The sequence below is a fragment of the Vigna radiata genome, chromosome 11 (assembly GCF_000741045.1).
Source record: "Vigna radiata var. radiata cultivar VC1973A chromosome 11, Vradiata_ver6, whole genome shotgun sequence".
Classification (NCBI taxonomy): Eukaryota; Viridiplantae; Streptophyta; class Magnoliopsida; order Fabales; family Fabaceae; genus Vigna; species Vigna radiata.
In genome coordinates, this window is record NC_028361.1 from 19,093,712 (window position 1) to 19,114,833 (window position 21,122).

The window sequence follows — 21,122 nt, forward strand, 5'->3', positions numbered from 1 at the left end:
TCGTTTACAAGTAAGCTGTAAACGATTACGCGAGTCTGAACAAGATTTTGGACATCCTGTTGTACTGAAGGAGCCACCAGTTATAACATAGGGGATCACAGTGTCTTTTTAACCAAATCCAATGGTTTAAATTGTATTTTTAGGTTCTTGAGTGAGGAGAGACTTGAACCTAATGTTTTGGGTCCCCCTTGATGTAGGGTGGGACCACCCATGTTGAGAATCTTGAGTCAAGTGAAGTTTTGCTATGTATGCTGTGAAAATGTGCCTTGTAATCGTTTACAAGCAGACTGTAAACGATTACGCGAGTCTGAACAAGATTTTGGACATCCTGTTGTACTGAAGGAGCCACCAGTTATAACATAGGGGACCATAGTGTCTTTTTAACCAAATTCAATGGTTTAAATTGTATTTTTAGGTTCTTGAGTGAGGAGAGGCTTGAACCTAATGTTCTAGGTCCCCCATGATTTAGGGAGGGACCACCCATGTTGAGAATCTTGAGTCAAGTGAAGTTCTGCTATGTATGCTGTGAAAATATGCCTTGTAATCGTTTACAAGCAGGTTGTAAACGATTACGCGTGTCTGAACAAGATTTTGGACATCCTGTTGAACTGAAGGAGCCACGAGTGATAACATAGGGGACCATAGTGTGTTTTTACCCAAGTCTAGTGGTTTAAATTGTAATTTTAGGTTCTTGAGTGAGGGGATGCATGAACCTAATGTTTTGGGTCCCCCATGATGTAGGGGGGACCACCCATGTTGAGAATCTTGAGTCAATTGAAGTTACAAGAGTGTTTTATGTGGCATATTTAAAATGACTTCACCAAGGTGCATGTTATCATGTTGGGTGGGCCCCGTCTACATCATGGGGTTTCTCAAACATCACATCCAAGCATACACTCACACTTATACCACAAAGCAGAGTGACGTTGTCTTAAAAAACACACAAAATCACCTGTGGTCCCCCACGTTACCACAGGTGGTTCCTTCAGTGCAACAGCTTGTCCAAAACACAGGACAAACTTGTGTAAACGATTACCAGCCCATTGTAAACGATTACAAGGGTCTTTTTTGTTGTACAAATTGCAGTACTTGGCCTTAATTGCTATGGCACGTTCATACATTGCACATACAAAAAACCTAGACATCAATCATCAATCAACATTCATTTGTACATTGCACATACAAAAAACCTGGACATTAATCATCAATCAACAATCATTTGTACATTGCACATAAACAATCTTGAAATCAATCATCTTATTCAATAAGAATTTGTACAATGTCTTCATATATATAAAAAATACATTGTCTTCATATACATTATTCTATCTTACTATGTTCACTACATGTCTACACAGGACAACTATCCTATCAAAACAAACTACATTACACTACATTTTTACACATTTTTACACTGGAGAACTATCCTACAACAATCCATACACCTCTAGCGCATCCAACAGTCTTATGTTATCGTCATCCAGGATCCAATCACGTACATATTGCTTTCTACAAAAAATTACGAAAACATTGTTTTACTTACCAAAAAAATGCGACTAAATAAAATACCAAAACTTTAACTTACCTTTGGGTTTTCGGAAGCCATTGCAACTGCACAAAAAAAAATGGTGGATTAGGGTTCACAAAACACAGAAAGAATAAATAACGCCAAACAGACCCAAAACGCCAAAGAGAGCGAAAGAGAAGCCAGACAATGCGAAAGAGAGTGAAAAGCCGAAACAGAGCCACAACGCCAAAGAGACCCAAATCGCGAAACGCAAAAGAGAGCTTACCTCAACAGAGTGATTGCGAAAGGCCTCTTTTTTTGGTTGAGATGACGCCTTTAAATGAGACGAAAGCCGAACGGAAAAGGCAAGGGATTGGAAGCCGAATGGGAGAGACGAATGGTATAGATGAAAGTTCAAAACCAAAGTGAGTGAAAGAAGAAAACGAAATCGCCAAAACGAAATTTCATATCATCAGAATTCCAAAATTACCCTCCTCAGCTTTTTTAAAAACCTTTTTCATTTAAGTGATAACAACCAATAGAAATTTGACACATGGCCGGTGTCAAATTTGTGTCAAAAAGTGGTGTTAAAGAAACATTTTCCAAATGATTAATAAAGATTATGATGTTTTTACAACAAATGAGGTAAGTGATATATTTTATTAATTTTACTCAAAATGTGAGCAAGTGAATACTTATGTTGTAAAGTATTATATAGGTGCCCTTAATATCTAACAATATTTACTTGAATGGATTCATGGAATAAGCTCTAGGGTTGAATTTTTCATCATCATAAGTTCATATATAAAAAAATTGAAAAATATGGAAAGAAGACATGTTTTGTCACGAAAGATGAGTATGATAACCATTATGTTATTAGTTATGATGATGCTACTAAGATATTAATATATGATCATGTATGTGAAATAATATTTTGTAAATATCAAATTTCTTTTAATACAATCATTGAATTGTAAATCTACAAAAGAAATTATGATGCTTCTAAACTTACTCATCCCAAACTCTTCCAAAAATCTCAACCTTGTTACTTCCACTAAAACAAAACTTTAGTTAAAAGACTTATCCAATGAATCACCATAATAGAAAGCTGAAATAATTTAGTTCTAACCTATAAAAGTTGCAACTATACAAAAATACAATCTAACACAACAAATATTCCAATGAATTACTTAAAAGCATGATGGAAATACTACAATTATCTTTAAATTTTGTATCTTTTTGTCCATTTTAACTCTAAAATAAATAAAAATTGAATTGGTTTTAACTAAATATTAAAATGTGTTTTTAGTAAATATAGTTTTATATATTATTTAAATAAGTATTTTCCAAATTTTCTAAGATTAATTATTATTATACTTTAATAAGTATACAGAACAATTTTAGGTTAAATAATTATTTCATGACTATAACATCTCGTTAAATAGTAAGTAATTATTAAATAAAATAATATATAATCAATATTTGCAAACCACAAATGTATATAATTATATTGTTTTCCTTATTAAAAAAATTGTAATTGAAATAAGATAATCATATACAACTCAAGAGGGTAACTAATAATTGGATCCTAAAACTTTACAAGTATTTCAAAACTCCATAGTTGTATCATCTCTTCTTTGAGATGATTCCTCATCTGATTCTTGCTCACACCGATATGACAATCGTTGCAAAACAAAGGAAAACAACCAAATAAACAATATGGTAAGCTAGTTGGAGTAGAAACATCATCTATGACAATAAACATAACACATTATTATCACACATATTCATGCATACTATCATACTCTTCTAAACTTAATTTATTTGGATAAGAGCACTTGAGTCAAACTCATGAAGCCATGCACTTATGGTAGTGTAAAATATTCTCCTAAGCATGTTCTCCATTAAGCTACCATACATAAGGTTAGTGCCTTGCGCGATCATAAGAATCCCAATATCGTCCTTATGACAATACCTTTTATCACTCTCACCACCTAACCATCCTCCTTTACTTGAGTATAAATGATTAGTAGAGTTCAGGATAACTTCACATGATGGAAAATCCTTACCTGAAGGAACATCATAGATTCATAGTGAATCACACGCATAAAATAGGATTTCCTCCTTGGAAATCCTTACATTATCACCAATTCATACATTTGTTTCACCTTTTTAATCAATATCACCATTATGATAACCAAAATATCACAATATTGGGAAACATTTCAAACAAAGATACATTATTTTATGTCAAGATCAAACCAAGACTATAAGTATGTAATGACAACCTGCCAATATATAGAGTAGAAAAGTTCTACACAAACGAGAAACCTAAAATGAAGCAATCGTAAGAGACTTAATTTTCTAACTATAGACCTTAAATCAAATATCCCAATAGTAAAAACAAAGAATCATAAGTCTAGAATGTGCTGTCAAAATTTCAGCTTGATCCGACGATTAATGAAGCAGATATCCAATTTTTTTCAAGAAGACTCAGACCAAGAAAAATAAGGTGGTGCTCGACGTTCGACACCCGACACTACAACCCCTTGGAACTCACTAATTTGAGAGCGTTCGACAATCCAAAAGTAGTGTCTAATGCCCCCAAGCTAGTGACCGTTGTCTAAGTGGCACCCCACGATGTTGTAATGGTGGTCAACTATATCACTTGAACCCATACAAGAAGAACTTGAGGAGGAACTAATATAAATCAAAGGACCTATGACAAGATAAAAGACTAATAAATTGGAAGAACAAATATCTTTATAACTATTGATACACCGTGCAGAATGAAATTTAAAGGACATGAAGATCATGTAGCACATTGGAAGAATAACTTAGACAATTACAAAATTTGTAATTTTCTTTATTTTAATTGTAAGCTCGTTTTGGAACCTTTGTTTGCTAGGCAAACAACTTTTATTGTTTTAGATAAAGAGGAAATCTTGTGGGGCTAGTGTTGCAAACCTCATTGGACGAGTTATTTCGTTGGGCGAGTGTTCACATTTGATTCAATCTATATTTTTTTTTGCGTTTTTGGTTTTTGGGCTTTCTTTTAGGTTTTATAGGTTTTCTTAAACATTGATGCCTATTAATAAAGGCACCAAAAGCATATGTAGACACTTTTTGTCATATATTGGAATCAATTTTCATTAAAGAGAGGATTCTCTTGGCGCTTTCCTTAGGACATTGGTTCTTATCAAAGATTAACATCTTTGTGGTGAATCTTCCTTGACTTATCGATTATTTAGATTATGATGTCCTTCCATTCGTGTCTAATTCTACTTTTTTATTTGATTTTCTTATTTATATTTTAGAAGGAAATCAAAGTAAAAAAAAGATCTTATCTTTTCTGGATAGGATCGTATCAAAGTGACAATTTAATCAATCAAAGGTCTCATACAAATGTTCTCATCAAAGACTTGAAAAAAAAAATCAACATTTTACAAAAATAAAACACTCCCTTTAATACCAAATTTGATAAAATTTAAAGGTTTAATAGGTTCGGAGGTCCCTATATTTGGAGATTTGTTTCAATTGGGTCCTCCAATTTTTGAAGTGATCAATTAGGTCCTTTCTGTTAAATGCAGTTAACGCCGTGAAGTTTTTGAACATGTGGCATGCTGACACTTCCAGGTGGCATCATTTCAAGTGCATAGGTGGATTATAAAAGGATGAAATCCTAAATTAAAAGGGTGTATTTGAAGGTGAAATCCCTAAATTAAAAGGGATTTCACCCTTTTATAATCCACCTATGCACTTGAAATGGTGCCACCTAGAAGCGTCAGCGTGCCACATGTTCAAAAACTTCACAGCATTAACTGCATTTAACGGAAAGACTTTTATTGATTCAAATTGACAAAATTAGGGACCTAATTGATCACTTTCAAAATTGGAGGACCCAATTGAAACAAACCCTCAAATATAGGGACCTCCGAACCTATTAAACCAAATTTAAACTACAAATACCCTGCTATATATAAATCTCAATTTCACAACATCAAATATAATTTCATCAATCAACACAATTTGCACACGAAGCAAACACATGATCACAAAATTTAAAACTTATTGAACACAGATTCAACAAAGTATCATATAATATCTTAGATTTTGTACACAACCAACATGCATTACCAAATTAGAATCAAAACAAAAATCACAAGAACACAAACTAGCTTCCCTTACTTGAGACACAAGCCCTTTTCCTTAATAGTATCTTCCTATAGCTCTAAACCACACAAGATTACCTAGACAAACAATGACAGCCTCAATTGGAGTTCTAAGGACAAGAACAACCTTGAGTCACATACAAAATCCTAGAACCATATATAATCCAAATGCTTAAAACCTAAAAGGAAACAAAACAAAACTTACTCTATTCGATTCTTTGATAGGATTGCACAAAGCTCGTTACAAAAATCAATCCTACGTACTTATCTTCAAAGATATGAAAATTGCACTAGAAAAGCTAGAGATGAGATAAAAAAAATATAAATAGATGATTGTAGAAAGATGATGATTTTATAAAAATAAAAATAAACTTTAATTATTAGAGTTCTATTTATAGTTTATACCTTTTATTATTAAAATATTAGTATTCTTTTTTTTATATATAAAAACCACCTTCCTAAGGTTATCACAATGAAAATTTTTAATTTTCTAATTTTTACAATTTCAAAATTTGATTTTCTCACTTTATTCATTAATATATTTTTTATATTACCAAATTTATGATGTAAAATTATTTTTTAATAATTATTTCAAATTAACTATCACCAATTCATGTTTAATAAATGTTTAATAAATCTTTTTCATCGTTTAGATAATAGTTATATCCATACATATAATTCTTAAAATAGTTATAATGATAACAATTTCTATTCTACATTTACTTAGAAAACTCAAATTAATATTTATTTAATTTAAACCACCTTATTCTATCATATATGTTATTATTGGAAAATATATAATTTTAGCACTTTTTATAATGTTTTTAAAAAAAGTTTTCCTTTCTTTATGAAATAATGTTAACATTTATTTATATGTTAATTAATTATTATTATTATTATTATATTTAAATTTCCATGTTTTATAAAAAATAAAAATTTCAAAGTGTGGTTGAATTCCCACAACCAAATTCCATGAATAATGAAGTTTGATATCTTGAGATATGCTATATTGGGAATAAAATGAAGAGTGCTATGTTGATAAAAGAACCGTCTATTAATGATGAAGATGACACTTTCCAACTTTGGGACCACACGCAAATTCATTTTGTGTGACCTTAATTACGACAACCATGTTTCTATGTTCATGTAAATTGCTTCAAGCAACAACTAATATCGAAAAACTATAAAAATTCACTTTTTTTTAACATTATTTTACTTTTATACGTTTATACGTATGTTAAAGGAATGTTAATGTATATTATACTACTCTTATTTAACGTCAATATATAACATTTCTTTTAGACACACTTTCATCAAATTACACTTATCATATGTTTTTTCTTATGACAAACTTTATCTAAGACTATAAAATTTTTTTAAAAAAATGTACGTATAAGATAAAAAGAAAGAGCAATATAATGTTTAAAAATAAAATTTGTGTTGATTAAAAAAATTGACTTATGAATGTACTTTTGTATTAACATGAGAATATATTATATTGATTTTCTTTTTAATTATTATAATAAGTATTAATATATTTTATTTTTAGTACATAAGAACGAAAATTCCAATTTTAATATACAAATATTAATTTTTATTTTTTATCTGATTAATTTTTCAACCGTAGGATCTCTTTTTGACGATGAACTTTACACGATTATCTGATTAGTTTTTCAATTAGTTCTTTTTTGACACGCTCATTCCAAATATAATTACCGATTTGTCCTTGCTGCTTTTTTGATATTGTTGAAAAATTGAATGGGGAGAATCGATTCTCCTCTATTTTTGTTTAGGAAGAATGTGGTTTGGAGGAAGAAACAAACGTCTGCGGCAACGGTTTTGGTGATGCGACGTGAATCGAGAGAGAAGAAGCTTTCATGGAGGAGGAAGAAGGAAGAAAAAAAATCTGCTTTGGAAATAAAGAAAGCTGTATAATAATAATTTTAAATTATTTTTATAATCAAGGCTAAAATAATAATCATATAATTTTATCATATAGAACATTTTTTTTTAATTTATTAAAGTCATCAAATCACTTATTAACTTTTATAAAAATTATTTTTATTTTTCTTTATCTTTCTTTTAATTCAAAGAATCATATTTTCTCCTCTCTTTTCTCTGGTATCCACACCCAAAAACAAACAAATGATTAACTTTACTGTTTTCTTTTTCAGAGGTTCTATTTTTATTTTTTTCAATTTATCATTGTATACTAAAATAAAATATTCATTTAAAAAAATAGAATATATAGTTGAAAGGTAAAATAAGCAATGTGAAAACTAAAACTTTAATAATGCTTTTCACGAATAATTAAAGGGGAAAAGGTCAATATAAAACTAAAAGGTAAAATATTTTCGATTTCTTAATTATTATAGACTTAAAAATAATAAATTGTGAATTGGGATAAATATTATGTATATGATAATCATATAAATTATCTATTTATTATGATAAAGAAATGTTAAACAAGTTTAGTACATCACGTCACCCTACCTTCCAATCACGCATGCTTAAATTTTAAACCACGTATCACTTGTTTTTTATTATTATTGTTAATTTTTTGCATAGTAACACATTAATTAAGAGTAATAAGAACACGCATATTGAAAAGAAAAGAAAATATACATTTTAAGAAATTATCTACTCTTTTCAACAAAACTCTGAGTTATTGATGCTTTTCACACATCACTTTTTGCAATTAACCAAAAAATTCTCCTTTCATTGATTTCAAAGTAGTATTTTTTTTTTTCATCGTTATCTATTCATACTTAATTTTCAAATTTGAAATATTGAGATTTTGTACTAAGACTCATCAATTTGAGAACTTAATAAACCTAAACGCGATTACGTGTGAAGAAGATGAAGGAATCTCATCTTGCTTTCTCTCACAGCCAAAAGTTCTTTTCCCAAAACTTATAAAACAGACTTCACACACGGAATTTGTTCATTATCTCATCTTCATCTTCAAAAGCTTGTTATTTTCTTTCTCTTTTTATTCTTTCTTCTTCCTCATTACATACTCATTTTACTACTTTTCCATACTCTTCCCTTTTATCAAACAACCATGGCTACCTTATCTTCTTCCACAAATCATGACAACAATCAAAAGGGTATCAAAAAAACTTAGCTTTTTGATGTTTTGTTCATGTTAGCTCCATTTTTCTATGGCTGATTACCATGTGTTTGTGTTTTTGTTTGTTCCAACTTTTTTCAAATGATTCATGAGTTTAATGTGCAGTTGATGAGAAACCAATACCACACGATCAGAATGTTCTGCGAAAGCACGTTGAGTTCTTTGACAGAAACCACGATGGAATCATTTACCCATGGGAAACTTTTAAAGGTTAAACTTGTTTTCTTTCGGCATTTTTTTAATGTTGTATTGTGATATATTTTTACATTCATTTAATATAAAAAATAAAGATAAAATAATTACAAATATATAAAATATTATACTTTTTAAAAAAAAGAAAATAAAAAGTGAAAAATAATGTAAAAAGGTACCATGTGTAAAATAATCATTTTTCTTTCTTTAAAACTAAATTTTCATGAAACTAAATGCTGTTTAGATCTAAACCATGTATGAGATACAACCTCTTGTCTGTTAAGCTTTCTGAACAGATTTTTTTAATCATATATATTAATTATTAAATGTTAAAGGTAAACAAATGCTACCACATAATACGGTTGGAAATAAAATATATCTAAATAATTAGGTTAAAAAAAATTTAAATAAAAAATTTAGAAACTAAAAGTATATTTAAAAGTTTGAAGTCAAGTCATTATTTATCTAATCTATTATTATCTTCATTCATATCCTTATAACCAAGTTAATCTTTTATCATTTTCCAAGTTCAGATTAGAATTTAATTTCTAAGACACTATTACAGTTTTTCTTATTTATTTTAATAAGATTTGTTAGATCTATCAAACTATTTTTATTCCCATGTTCAAAAATATTGAATCCTTGTCGTAAAACAATGTATTATAATTGAAAATCTGTAAGAAACTTGAATACAAATATTATTTTTTATATGAAGTTTGTAAATATAAAAGTTATTTAGTTTTGAACAGTTTATGAATATATATCTTAATAAATCTTATTGATAGTAATCCTTATAAATAAATCATGTTTAAAATGATTTTAAGTAAAAGGTGCTGATATATTGACACAAAAACCATTTTACAAATGTATAAATAAATTAATTAATAAATTAAAATTAAAATTAAAATACTATTTCTACCCAGTATATATAGTATTTGTGATGGATTTGTTAATTTAAAAAAATTATTGTGTGGATATAATTTAGTTTTGGTGAATTTGATTTAATTGCAGGATTTCGTGCAATAGGTTGTGGCTATTTATTATCATCCGCTGCAGCTATTTTCATCAATGCTAGTCTCAGTAGTAAAACTCGCCCGGTATTTTCTCATTAATTTTTGGTGATATAATCCTTTAATTAAATTTTAATTTTGTGGTAAATTTAGATATTTTTAATTGAGTTTTTATTAATTTTTTTAATTTACTAAATTTTTAAAATTGTTGTGTTTATAATTATTATCTTATTTTTTTCATTTTTTTTATTTATTCGCATATATAAATATTTAGTTTTATAATTAATATAAAGACAATATTAGGGTTTAGTAATTTTTATTCCTCTAATTAAAATGTCTTGAATAATAAGGTGTCATGTTTTTCAATGATTTGATGACCTCCTCATCAGGAATTATGGTGATTGAAAAATTGTTCTAGTATATTTATTGATATTTACCGTAATTTCAATTAGAAAAATAAAATTTTTATTTATTAATTTATATTAACAAAAACATAATTTGATATCAATCAAATAAAATCTCATATTTTTCAAAGACAAATCAATAAGATGATAAATAAAATAACAATTATTTTACTTAATTAATAAAAATAAATAAACGAGAAAGACTCGATTAAAAAAATAAAAATTTTGTATACAAAATCAATCAAAAAAATTTAATAAAAATAATATTTAAAATATTTGAATTTATCAAATACTTTTATATTTATACGATAAAAAATAAATGATTTAGAAATAATTTTTAATTATTTGACACGAGTTTTTAACAATCAAATTATATTTTTAAATGATAAAAAAAATTGAATAGTTGAGTAATCTGTTTTAGATGAGGAAAAAAGAGAACTATAAATACAAGAGACTGTTTCTTGTATCAACAAGTATTTGGTTTTGGTGATATTCAAGTTCAACTTTTTATTTAACAGTGTCTCCTATAAGAATCTTATGAATGAAAAAGAAATAATAAAGATTTAATGAAAGAAAATCATACTGGGATAATTTTAAATGAATTTATTTTTCATGTAATTATAAATATTTTTTTATTATATTGATGGTTTTATGTTAATAGTGTATAGAAACTTTAGTATGTTTGAATATTGATGAAGTTTCTTAATTTAGTGACATTAAGTTGGTTGTAGGGCAAATTTCCTTCTCCACTGTTACCAATTGAAGTTAAAAACATTCAGAAAGCAAAACATGGAAGTGATTCCAGTGTCTATGATAGTGAAGGAAGGTACATACTTTTTAAGCTTTCCACACAACAAAAAATAATAATAAAAATAAAAATAAAAATAAAATAGATGACATTATTTCAATTCTTATTTAAAAGTATCTGTTGAGAAAACAGTAAAAGAAATATTAATTTTACTTTTGAAATTGTGTTTTAGGTTTGTTCCTTCAAAATTTGAGGAAATTTTCAAGAAGCATGCACGAACACACCCAGAAGCTCTAACATCTGAGGAATTGAGAGACATGCTCAAGGCAAATAGAGAACCCAAGGATTATAGCGGATGGTATAAAAATTAATATATTCTTCTTTTTTTATCCAATAAACTTTATAACTTATAAAAACAGTATATTAATAATCTACTGATCAACACACTCTAAATGACCAAAAAATATCATGTAACTGTAATCTAGTTCAACCCATTCTACAATTTCTTTTAGAAGTGTACAGGAAGTTTATTTAGATAAACGTTAAATTACATTATTTAATATCAATTAAAATGTATCAATTCTATAAAGTCATGAATCAAAGTTGAGAAGTGAAACAGAAAAACTTTATAACCTAAACCATTAAATTTGACCTCACAATCATACATATCTAATCAATACATGTCACATTGGTGCAATTTTCACTTAAGATTGTTAAATAAGTTTTAACCTTAAATATGTGAATGAATGACAGAAATTGTTACACTTTGATGTAGGCTTGCCAGCTTCTCCGAGTGGAAAGCCCTTTATGTTCTCTGCAAAGACAGTAATGGTTTACTACACAGAGAGACTATTCAAGCTGTTTACGATGGAAGCTTGTTTGAAAAAATGGAAAAAGAACATTCACAGAAGAAAAAGAAATGAACATAATACCCAAATATTCGTTTTCATATATAGATTCATATATGAATTATACGATTCTGAGTGCCATATAAATGTACTGTACTAATTTACAGTATATGCAATTTAGCAATAAGTTCTTTCCTGGTGTTTACAATAAAATATTCAATATGCTTTCATTCCTTGAAAAATTGTTAAGTTGATTTTAATTTTATTGTACGATCTTAAAAGTAAATATTTTATTTCAACAATCTCTGCTATATTTGGTTGTTAATAATAGAAGAGAAATTATTTATAAATTTTAATATTTTTTCAACTCAAACTTAACAATTAAGAATTGCCAAATTTTAAAATAGCAGGTATGGAAATTTAAAATTGCAACGGGCGCAGATATGCTAAGCATTAAAACTGAAATTTTATAGTTAAAAGACGAAGTAACCTGAAAATTGAAAGACCAACTCCTCAATTCTAACAAAATGGGAAAAACCTGAAAAGAAACCTCAACGACCATTACATAATTAGTCAAACAGACTAAAACCCATGTCATCATCAGATTCTTCTGCGGGCTCTTCCTTCTTTTCCTCTTCCTGAGCTGCAGCAGCTGGAGCCCCAGAAGCAGCAGCAGGTGCAGCAACAGCAGCTACAGCAAATTTACTTGGGTCCTGCGTTTAAAATAAAAAATCGTAAATAAAACGATGAGGATAGCAAGGCTTCAGATGATAAAAAAAGTCAAGAACATTATTACCTTCAGATACTCCTTAACCTTGTCTGCCTCGGGGAAAGAATAATCTGTCTCAACCGCAACTGCAAGAACATTCTTGTAGGCATTCACAAACATATGTGGTGCAGCTGCAAGTGTTGGGTATGAGATAGCCAACGAAAGAGAAGTAACCATGGAGACACCGGCAGCAAATTTCTCAAGGAGGTCATCCTCAGTGAGATCAAGGACCTCAGGACTAAACACAGAGCCATTATCATAAACAGATAGGACCACAAGACCATAAGAGAAAGGCCTAATGCCAAGCTTGGCAAGCAAAGCAGCTTCAGAAGATCCAACCTTTTCTCCCTTCCTAATGAGTTCAACGGGGGTAATGATTTCCACAGTACCTTTGTTAATCTTGGTCGGAATGTTAAGCACCTAAAATAAAGAGAATACGCATAAACATAAATATTTTAACCAAAGCTCACTTCCTGTTTAGTTTGTGAAACCTGTATTATTTAGAATAATATTGTTTACTCAGTCTTTTTAAATAAAAAGCTTCAAAGATGACTTTGGTTGTTTTGCACTTTCACCACAATTCTACATTATAAAAATAGTATATAAAACAATACCAACCTGGAAGAAAGAGGTCTGAGATGGATCGAGACCGGTGTTGCCAGGAGGAACAACGACATCAATTGGGGCAACCAAACCAACACGAGCAGGAGCTCCGACCTGTGCAAATCAAATACAGCAAAGTTTTAATGAAATTTCAATTGAAGTGCATGGTTAACACTGACACGATTGAAAAATAGAAAACTAAAACTAATCATTTGTAAATGCAAAAGAACACAACCAAGCGTAATGACTAATTCCTCCAGTCATAACCAGCATAATTGGATAAATAAATCCAACCTTATGTATTTAAATTGTAGAAAACTCAAACTTGTGGTTCGCAACATGCATTCGCAGAGTAATCAAGAGCAAGATATAACAGTATCATTCACTTTAATACTACTATTTTAGGTCACTCATTTTTCAGCTAAAGAGACTCATCCAAACCCTAAACCAGCAATATGATCATCTAACTAAAAAAAATCACTTTTATATATAAAAAACAGAAAAAAAAAACACACTATTAAATGCTGAACAATAAAATAAATTTAATATAAAATACAAAAAAAAAGCAAAAATATGAGTTTACCTTGTATTTCGCAACCTCCTCACTGACCTCCTTCAGGTCACCCTTGGTGAAAATCAATCCAACATTGCCCTAATTCAACGTAAAAACACGTTCTCTCAGCCAAACAATTCAAAACATAAACTGAAATTGATTGAAAGAACACAACAAGCATATACAAAACACAAGGGCGAAAGCTTAAACAGTTTGAGGAGAAAGGGGAACTAACGACAAGGAGAGGAATGAGGCTGAGATAGACATTGTTGCCGGTCTTCTCAGCGTGCATCCTGACGGAGCGCTTCATCATGGTGTTCTTCCCCATGAGTACGACAGAGTCACCGCGGAGACCCTTGCGAATGTTCTGGAGCTGATTGGATCCCACGTTGTCGGCGTTCACCACGAGGATCTGGCCGTACTCTTCCAGAAGCTGGCACAGCTTACCATCGTAAGCGATCTTCTTCTCTGCCTTGGTTTGTTTCGGTGCCATTGATGATGATGATTGTGATGACGACGAAGATGTCTGTGACCGGAAGTTCGGCGCGGCAAAAACGAGGGCCAAGACGGGGCTCTGGCTCAGTCAAGGCGGACAGCAAAACGGTGCCGTCGCTTTAACCTCTGCTTCGTTGAGGTGAGGTGCAGAAGAGTGGGAGAGAAAGGAACGGAAGCGAAATAACGACAACAGAGGGGCGGGCTGAATTTATTAGATTAGGGTTTTTGAGAAACCTAAATCCCACGGTTGGGATCATTTCATGCAACAAATCCGACGGCTCATATAAAGGCCCAATGGGCTTCGAGTATTTATTTTGCTGGGATTTTTCTTTTTTCACCTCCGTAATTTATAAACGTAATTCTCTATTTTTAAAAGGCTTAATACCTCTATTGGTTCTCGTATCTATATCTCAATTTCAGTTTGGTCCTCAAGTTTTGAATTGTCTCAATTGGGTCATAATTTTTGTAAAAATGCACACATTTTACCCTAACTGTTAAGTTGTCTCAAACGGCGTTAATTAATGCTGAGATGAATTTTTTATTTTAGGCTTAATTTCTCTCATGTTTGTGTGAAAATCTCAGTTCGGTCCTCAAGTTTTTTCTCAATTCCTTATGAAATGCAAACATTTTACCCCAACCGATAAGTGTATTGAGACGGCGTTAACTTTGATGATGGCAATAATAATGGTGTAAGCCTGAAGAGAACATTTTACTCTTTTTACTTTTAATATAGAGTCTAGGATAACACAACCCAAAGAAAATTATTATCATCTTATTTGCTCCAATTCCTTTTTATATATTTGTGTTTTTGTAATCATATTAATTAATATTTTCTTTGCAAAATACTTTTTCTAGTTATTCAATATTCTATTATCATGATTTCTGAAAATTCTTCTTTCTACTCATAATTCTGAAACCACCACTAATCCCTCTTCTTACCATCCTTACACTTTCAATACATTTATTTCTCTCAAACTTACCACTTGAAAACTTCTTACTATGGTGGCAACATACATTTACCACAAGTATGGTATTACAAATTTTCAAATTCTTAGATTGTCAAGATAGTCCATCCAAATACTTTAATCTTGATGATGCCCTTCACAACATAGTTAATCTCGCTTATTTCTAATATAAGCAATAAAGTCAACTCTTAGTTACTTGGCTTCTTGTTTTTATGGATATATTTGTTTTCACTCAAATGGTTGGCCTCACTATTGCTTCCTAAATCTGGAATAAGCTACATGGTAACATGTATCTCAATCTAAAGCTAAGGTAAAATCTTTAAAGATTAAGCTTAGAACACCTAAAAATTATAGAAATGTTTCTATCTATCTTCTTGATATCAAGATTGTTGACACTCAGGTGGCTATTGGATCTTTTATCTCCATAAAAGACCATGTTGAAGCAATTTTGATGGTCTTTCTAAAGATTGATAGTTTTTTCACTTTTATTCTCAAAACAAGCTCAATTAGTTCATTGATCGAGCTAAAATTTAGTTGAACAAAATTGATGCTTCTAAATTTGATCCAAAAGAAGTGCAAATAAATATTATTTTGATCTCTATTTTCCTCCATTGTGTTTAATGTAGTCTTCATTTTTGTTGCACGTGTTCAATGTGGTACCTATTTTGGTAAATTTTGTTCAATCTGGTCATTTTTCATGTGTTGTCTAAGTTGTCGATGAAAAGTGTACAAGGTAGCATTGTTTGAATGAGTTATGCGCTTTTTGCTTACATGACCTGTCATGCACTATTACTTGGAATTAATTTATTTACTTAAAGATTTATTCCAACAAATCATTTGCATGGGGGGTTTAGAACTTTCACCAACATTGTGTAGAGGTGAGTGTGGTGTGATAGATGTTGGACGTCGTTTGTTGAAATTCCAAGGGACTGATCATCGATTAGGTGAGTTTGACTTCTTAATTTGTGTTCGTCAATACATATTGTGGTTGGTATTTTTGTTGTGGGGTTTAGGATTTTTGTCGTTCATGAGTGCATATTTATGTCATCATTTAGCCTATAATATTGGATTCTTAATTGATTTTTGTAATTAAAAATAATATTTTAATTAGGATTTCTTATAATTAGGTTTATTGAGCATGAAATAGAAAAACATGATAAAAATAGCTTTTTAGTTGCACAATGCTCTTTGGATATTTTGAGGTGCATTAGTGTAGTTGTATCTAAGTTGAGCTCATGGAGGTGTGAAAATAAATTGGTTAAAGTTTCATGACACCTTAAAGATAAATCTAAGAATAGAAAATAATCAAAATCACGAAAAGATAAGTCAAGCATTGAATGAAGAAGGCAAGAAAAGCATGAAAAAAGGTAAGGAAATTTGGCTAAGCCAAGAAGAGGGAACAAGTAACAAAAATTATATCTTGCAGTTTTCTCTATTTTTTTCTACTAAAAAGGCTTTGATAATTGATAAATGTTTATAATAAAAGATAATTTGGGAAAAATATATCTTAAGATATTTTATTTGATATTATTAAATAATTACCTTATTTAACTATATCAGTAAATATTAAAAGATAATATTTGTCAAATTTTTTTAATCTAACAAATATCTTCTTAAATATTTATAGATATCCACAATAATAAAATATATCTTGAATATATTGGATTATTTGAAAGATAATTGGAGGAGATTACATTAACAAAAAGAAAATTATAATAACAAAAAAGCCTAAAGCCTGAAACAAAGCTCAATCTAATTTTTATCTAAAGAGACATAGGGAAAGACATTAGGGGAGCTTAGGAACCATATAGGAACCTAATTTCGTCTTCTCTCTTCTCTCATGTTCTTCACCCTCTCTTCTTCTATTTCCATGTTATTTCTACATCTCATAGAGTGTTAAGCCTTTGAGGGTGATTCTGCTGTAATTTATTAAATAAATTATGAGGTTAGATCAATAAATTTGTTTGTTTTTGTGATTCTTTTGGTGTTTTATTTTTATTTGTCTTTTGCTTCTTAATCAAGTAAAAATGATTATTTTTATATTATACCAAGTTAGCATGGTGCTAAATGTTATAATATATTATAACAATATTGCAAAAGTGAAGACGTTGCTTTTTGGTACGTTGCTTTGGAACGATTTTTAAACGTTTATATTTATATTAATTGGCAAATGGTAATGAGTAGCAATAGTCATTGCAATGTTTTTTTTTTCAATTCAACGTCCATGTTTTTATTAATTAGCAAACATTAATATTTGTGCCAACGTTCAATCTTTTAAAAGGTGAATTAATTTTCAACATTAATAATTTATGGTTTTTAATTTTCTTTATTTATTTTATTCTCTCCTAACTCTATAAATAAAGAGCACTTCTCCCATTCCAAGACACACAAAAATTCATTCTCTCATTCTTCTCTTCTCTGAGTTTTATTCTCTAGCTCTTTTCTCTTTTCCAAAATATTCTGGGTCATTTTTATTCTCTCTTAAGAGATCCTTACTAGTTCTGAGATCCTCAGAAATATTTTGAGAAGTTCCTGTTGTATCCTGGGGGACTTGCGCACACTGCAGATAAGTCCTTAAGGACAGTGACTCTACACGCCTCAGGAAATTTTGTTCGTGATTCTGTCAGCTTTTTACAACAATCTTAAGGACTTATGGCTAACGTCATCAACATGCCTTCGGAGAGCCAAACCATTGTTCCCGTAAACCAGACGGTCTTCGCAAAATCACTTTCGGACGTTGCTGCTCCCAAAAGGTACGCGCACACACGTGATCACAAAAAGAAAAATGATTTTCTTAAATCCCGTCCCAATGAATCTAAACCCACCTGGCGTAGAGTAAGAAATGACAATCCTCCTAGGGCATATATAGCCGAGGGAGATGACATTATTGATGCGGTCGTTTCTGAAGTAAATTTGATGACCAATGTGAGCAAATGGGTGGTAGACTCTGGTGCTACCAGACATATCTGTGCAAACAGAATTGCCTTTACCTCTTACACTAGTGTTGTAGAGGATTGAGAAGAACACATTTACCTCGGTGATTCCAGCACCACTCCTGTTTTGGGAAAAGGAAAAGTTCTTCTCAAACTCACATCTGGAAAGACTCTAGCCTTGAGTGATGTGCTACATGTGCCATCAATCGGAGTTAATTTAATCTCTATAGCACTGTTGGGAAAGGTGGGGGTTAAAGTGTCATTTGAGTCTGACAAGATCATTATGACAAAAAATAATGTTTTTATGGGGAAGGGATATTGTGATCAAGGTCTCTTTGTACTTAACATTTCTGAAATTATGAATGAATCTAGTTGTTCTGCTTATATTGTTGACTCGTATGATATATGACATGCTAGATTAGGTCATGTGAATTCCTTGTATGTTTTGAAATTACAACAACTAGGATTGATTAATGTGCATGATAAACAAAGTAGTAAGTGTGACATATGTGTAGAATCTAAATTAACAAAAAAGACGTGTTTTTCTGTAGAACGCCAAACTGAATTGTTAGGGTTAATTCATACTGATCTAGCTGATATGAAACAAACCATGTCTAGAGGAGGTAAAAATTATTTTGTGACCTTTATAGATGATTTCTCTAGATACACCAAAGTTTACTTAATCAAACACAAAGATGAAGCCTTTGATGTGTTTTAACCTATAAAGCAGAAGAAGAAAATCAATTGAATAAGAAAATTAAGAGGATTAGATCAGATAGAGGTGGTGAGTTTGTATTGTTTAATGACTATTGTGTTAAAGAACCCCACCATATTCACCCGAGTCTAATGGAGTAGCTGAGAGAAAAAATAGACCCCTTAAGGAAATGATGAATTATATGCTTGTTAGTTCTGGTGCACCTGATAACCTTTGGGGAGAAGCCTTGCTTACTGCATGTTTTTTACAAAATAGGATACCCCATAAGAAAACCGGTAAAACTCTTTATGAGTTGTGGAAAGGTTACCAACCTAACCTTAAATATCTAAGAGTATGGGGGTGCCTAGCTAAGGTGATGTTACTCGATCCTAAGAAAAGGAAAATAGGCTATAAAACCGCTGATTGCATGTTCTTAGGTTATGCTGAACATAGTGCTGCCTATAGGTTTCTAGTTGTTAAAAGTAACATACTTGAGATAAATCCTATAATGGAGACGAAAAATGCTGAGTTTTTTGAACATGTGTTTCCCTTAAAGGTTAGTGAGATGTCTCAACCTGTTGATGATAATGATGATAATAATAATAGTGATACTATAAATGAGGTTTTGAGAAGAAGTAAAAGACAGAGAAAAGAAACTTCCTTTGGAGATGACTTTTATACTTATCTTGTTGATAATTATCCAACTAGCTTTGTAGAAGCTACTAGTGCTCCTGATGCAAAACAGTGGGATGAGGCCATTAAGACTGAAATTGAATCAATTCGGAAAAACAATACTTGGACTTTAGTAGATTTGCCTAAAGGAGCAAAACCCATTGGTTGTAAATGGATCTTTAAGAAAAAGTATCACCTTGATGGATCCATAGAAAAATATAAGGCAAGTAGCAAAAGGATTTACTCAAAAACCCAACATAGATTACTTTGATACTTTTGCTCCTGTGACTAGGATTTCCTCTATCTGAGTGTTATTAGCTTTAGCAGCTATCCATAAACTAGTGATACATCAAATGGATGTTAAAACTGCCTTTCTGAATGGTGATTTAGAGGAGGAAATTTATATGACTCAACCTGAAGGGTGTGTTGTACCTGGTCAATAAGAGAAAGTATGTAAACTTTTAAAATCTTTGTACGGGTTGAAACAAGCACCAAAATAATGGCATGAAAAACTAGATAATGTATTGTTATGTGATGGTTTTTCATCTAATGATGTTGATAAATGCGTGTACTCTAAATCTGAAAATGGTGATAGTGTCATTATATGCTTGTATGTGGATGACATGTTAATATTTGGTACATGCAATGAGATTGTCGCTAGAACGAAATTGTTTCTAGGATCAAAATTTGAAATGAAAGACATGGGTGAAGCCAATGTGATTTTAGGTATTAGAATCATAAGGAAAGGAGATAGTATTTTACTTTCTCAAGAACAATACATTGAGAAACTTCTTAAGAAGTTTGGGTTTTATGACTTAAAACCAGTGAGTACCCCTTATGATGCTAATTCTAATTTAATGAAAAATAGAGGAGAATCGTTATCTCAGCCTCAGTATGCCCAAATAATTGGGAGCTTACTGCACTTAATGAGTTTTTCTAGACCTGATATTGTTTATGCAGTAGGTAGACTGAGTAGGTACACTCAATGTCCAAATCAGGAACATTGGGATGCACTTGCTAGGCTTATGAGGTACTTAAGAGGTTCAATGGATTATGTCATTGAATATAGTGGATTTCCCGCTGTACTAGAAGGGTACAGTGATGCTAACTGGATCTCTGATTCAGACGAGACAAAATCCACTAATGGTTATGTATTCACACTTGGGGGTGGTGCGATTACATGGAGATCAACCAGGCAAACTATTATTGCAAGATCAACAATGGAATCTGAGTTTGTTGCTCTCGAGATGGCTAGTAATGAGGCTGAGTGGTTGAAAAACTTCTTAGCGAACATTCCACTAGGAATGAAACCAACCCCATCGGTATCAATACATTGTGATTGTCAATCGGCAATAGCTATAGCTAAAAACAAGAATTACAATGGAAAGAATAGACATATACAATTGAGACACAATTTGGTGAAG

The 21,122-nt window shown here is 30.8% G+C and overlaps 2 protein-coding genes across 2 annotated transcripts; one reads left to right on the forward strand and one right to left on the reverse strand.

The window, feature by feature from the left end:
• The first annotated feature begins 8,621 nt into the window (after positions 1–8,621).
• LOC106777849 (probable peroxygenase 4) lies at positions 8,622–12,297 on the forward strand. The gene is made up of 6 exons (XM_014665649.2): positions 8,622–8,789; positions 8,918–9,022; positions 10,016–10,101; positions 11,150–11,244; positions 11,399–11,524; positions 11,942–12,297. Exons 1-6 carry the CDS (start codon positions 8,744–8,746, stop codon positions 12,087–12,089), a joined length of 606 nt encoding a protein of 201 aa, XP_014521135.1. The 5' UTR covers positions 8,622–8,743; the 3' UTR covers positions 12,090–12,297.
• A 161-nt stretch (positions 12,298–12,458) lies between these two features.
• On the reverse strand, positions 12,459–14,630 carry LOC106777848 (60S acidic ribosomal protein P0). The gene is made up of 5 exons (XM_014665648.2): positions 14,175–14,630; positions 13,970–14,038; positions 13,402–13,500; positions 12,811–13,203; positions 12,459–12,727 (listed from the first exon to the last, which is right to left on the reverse strand). Exons 1-5 carry the CDS (start codon positions 14,430–14,432, stop codon positions 12,584–12,586), a joined length of 963 nt encoding a protein of 320 aa, XP_014521134.1. The 5' UTR covers positions 14,433–14,630; the 3' UTR covers positions 12,459–12,583.
• Positions 14,631–21,122: the final 6,492 nt, after the last annotated feature.

Excerpts from the sequence above, each read along its gene's own strand:
- LOC106777849 (XM_014665649.2), top strand. The coding sequence starts at position 8,744 with ATGGCTACCTTATCTTCTTCCACAAATCATGACAACAATCAAAAGG. Across the intron at positions 9,023-10,015 it reads CCCATGGGAAACTTTTAAAG|GATTTCGTGCAATAGGTTGT; the intron begins GTTAAACTTGTT and ends ATTTAATTGCAG. Across the intron at positions 11,245-11,398 it reads GTCTATGATAGTGAAGGAAG|GTTTGTTCCTTCAAAATTTG; the intron begins GTACATACTTTT and ends ATTGTGTTTTAG.
- LOC106777848 (XM_014665648.2), bottom strand. The coding sequence starts at position 14,432 with ATGGCACCGAAACAAACCAAGGCAGAGAAGAAGATCGCTTACGATGGT. Across the intron at positions 13,501-13,969 it reads AGGAGGTTGCGAAATACAAG|GTCGGAGCTCCTGCTCGTGT; the intron begins GTAAACTCATAT and ends TGATTTGCACAG. Across the intron at positions 13,204-13,401 it reads CTCAGACCTCTTTCTTCCAG|GTGCTTAACATTCCGACCAA; the intron begins GTTGGTATTGTT and ends TCTTTATTTTAG.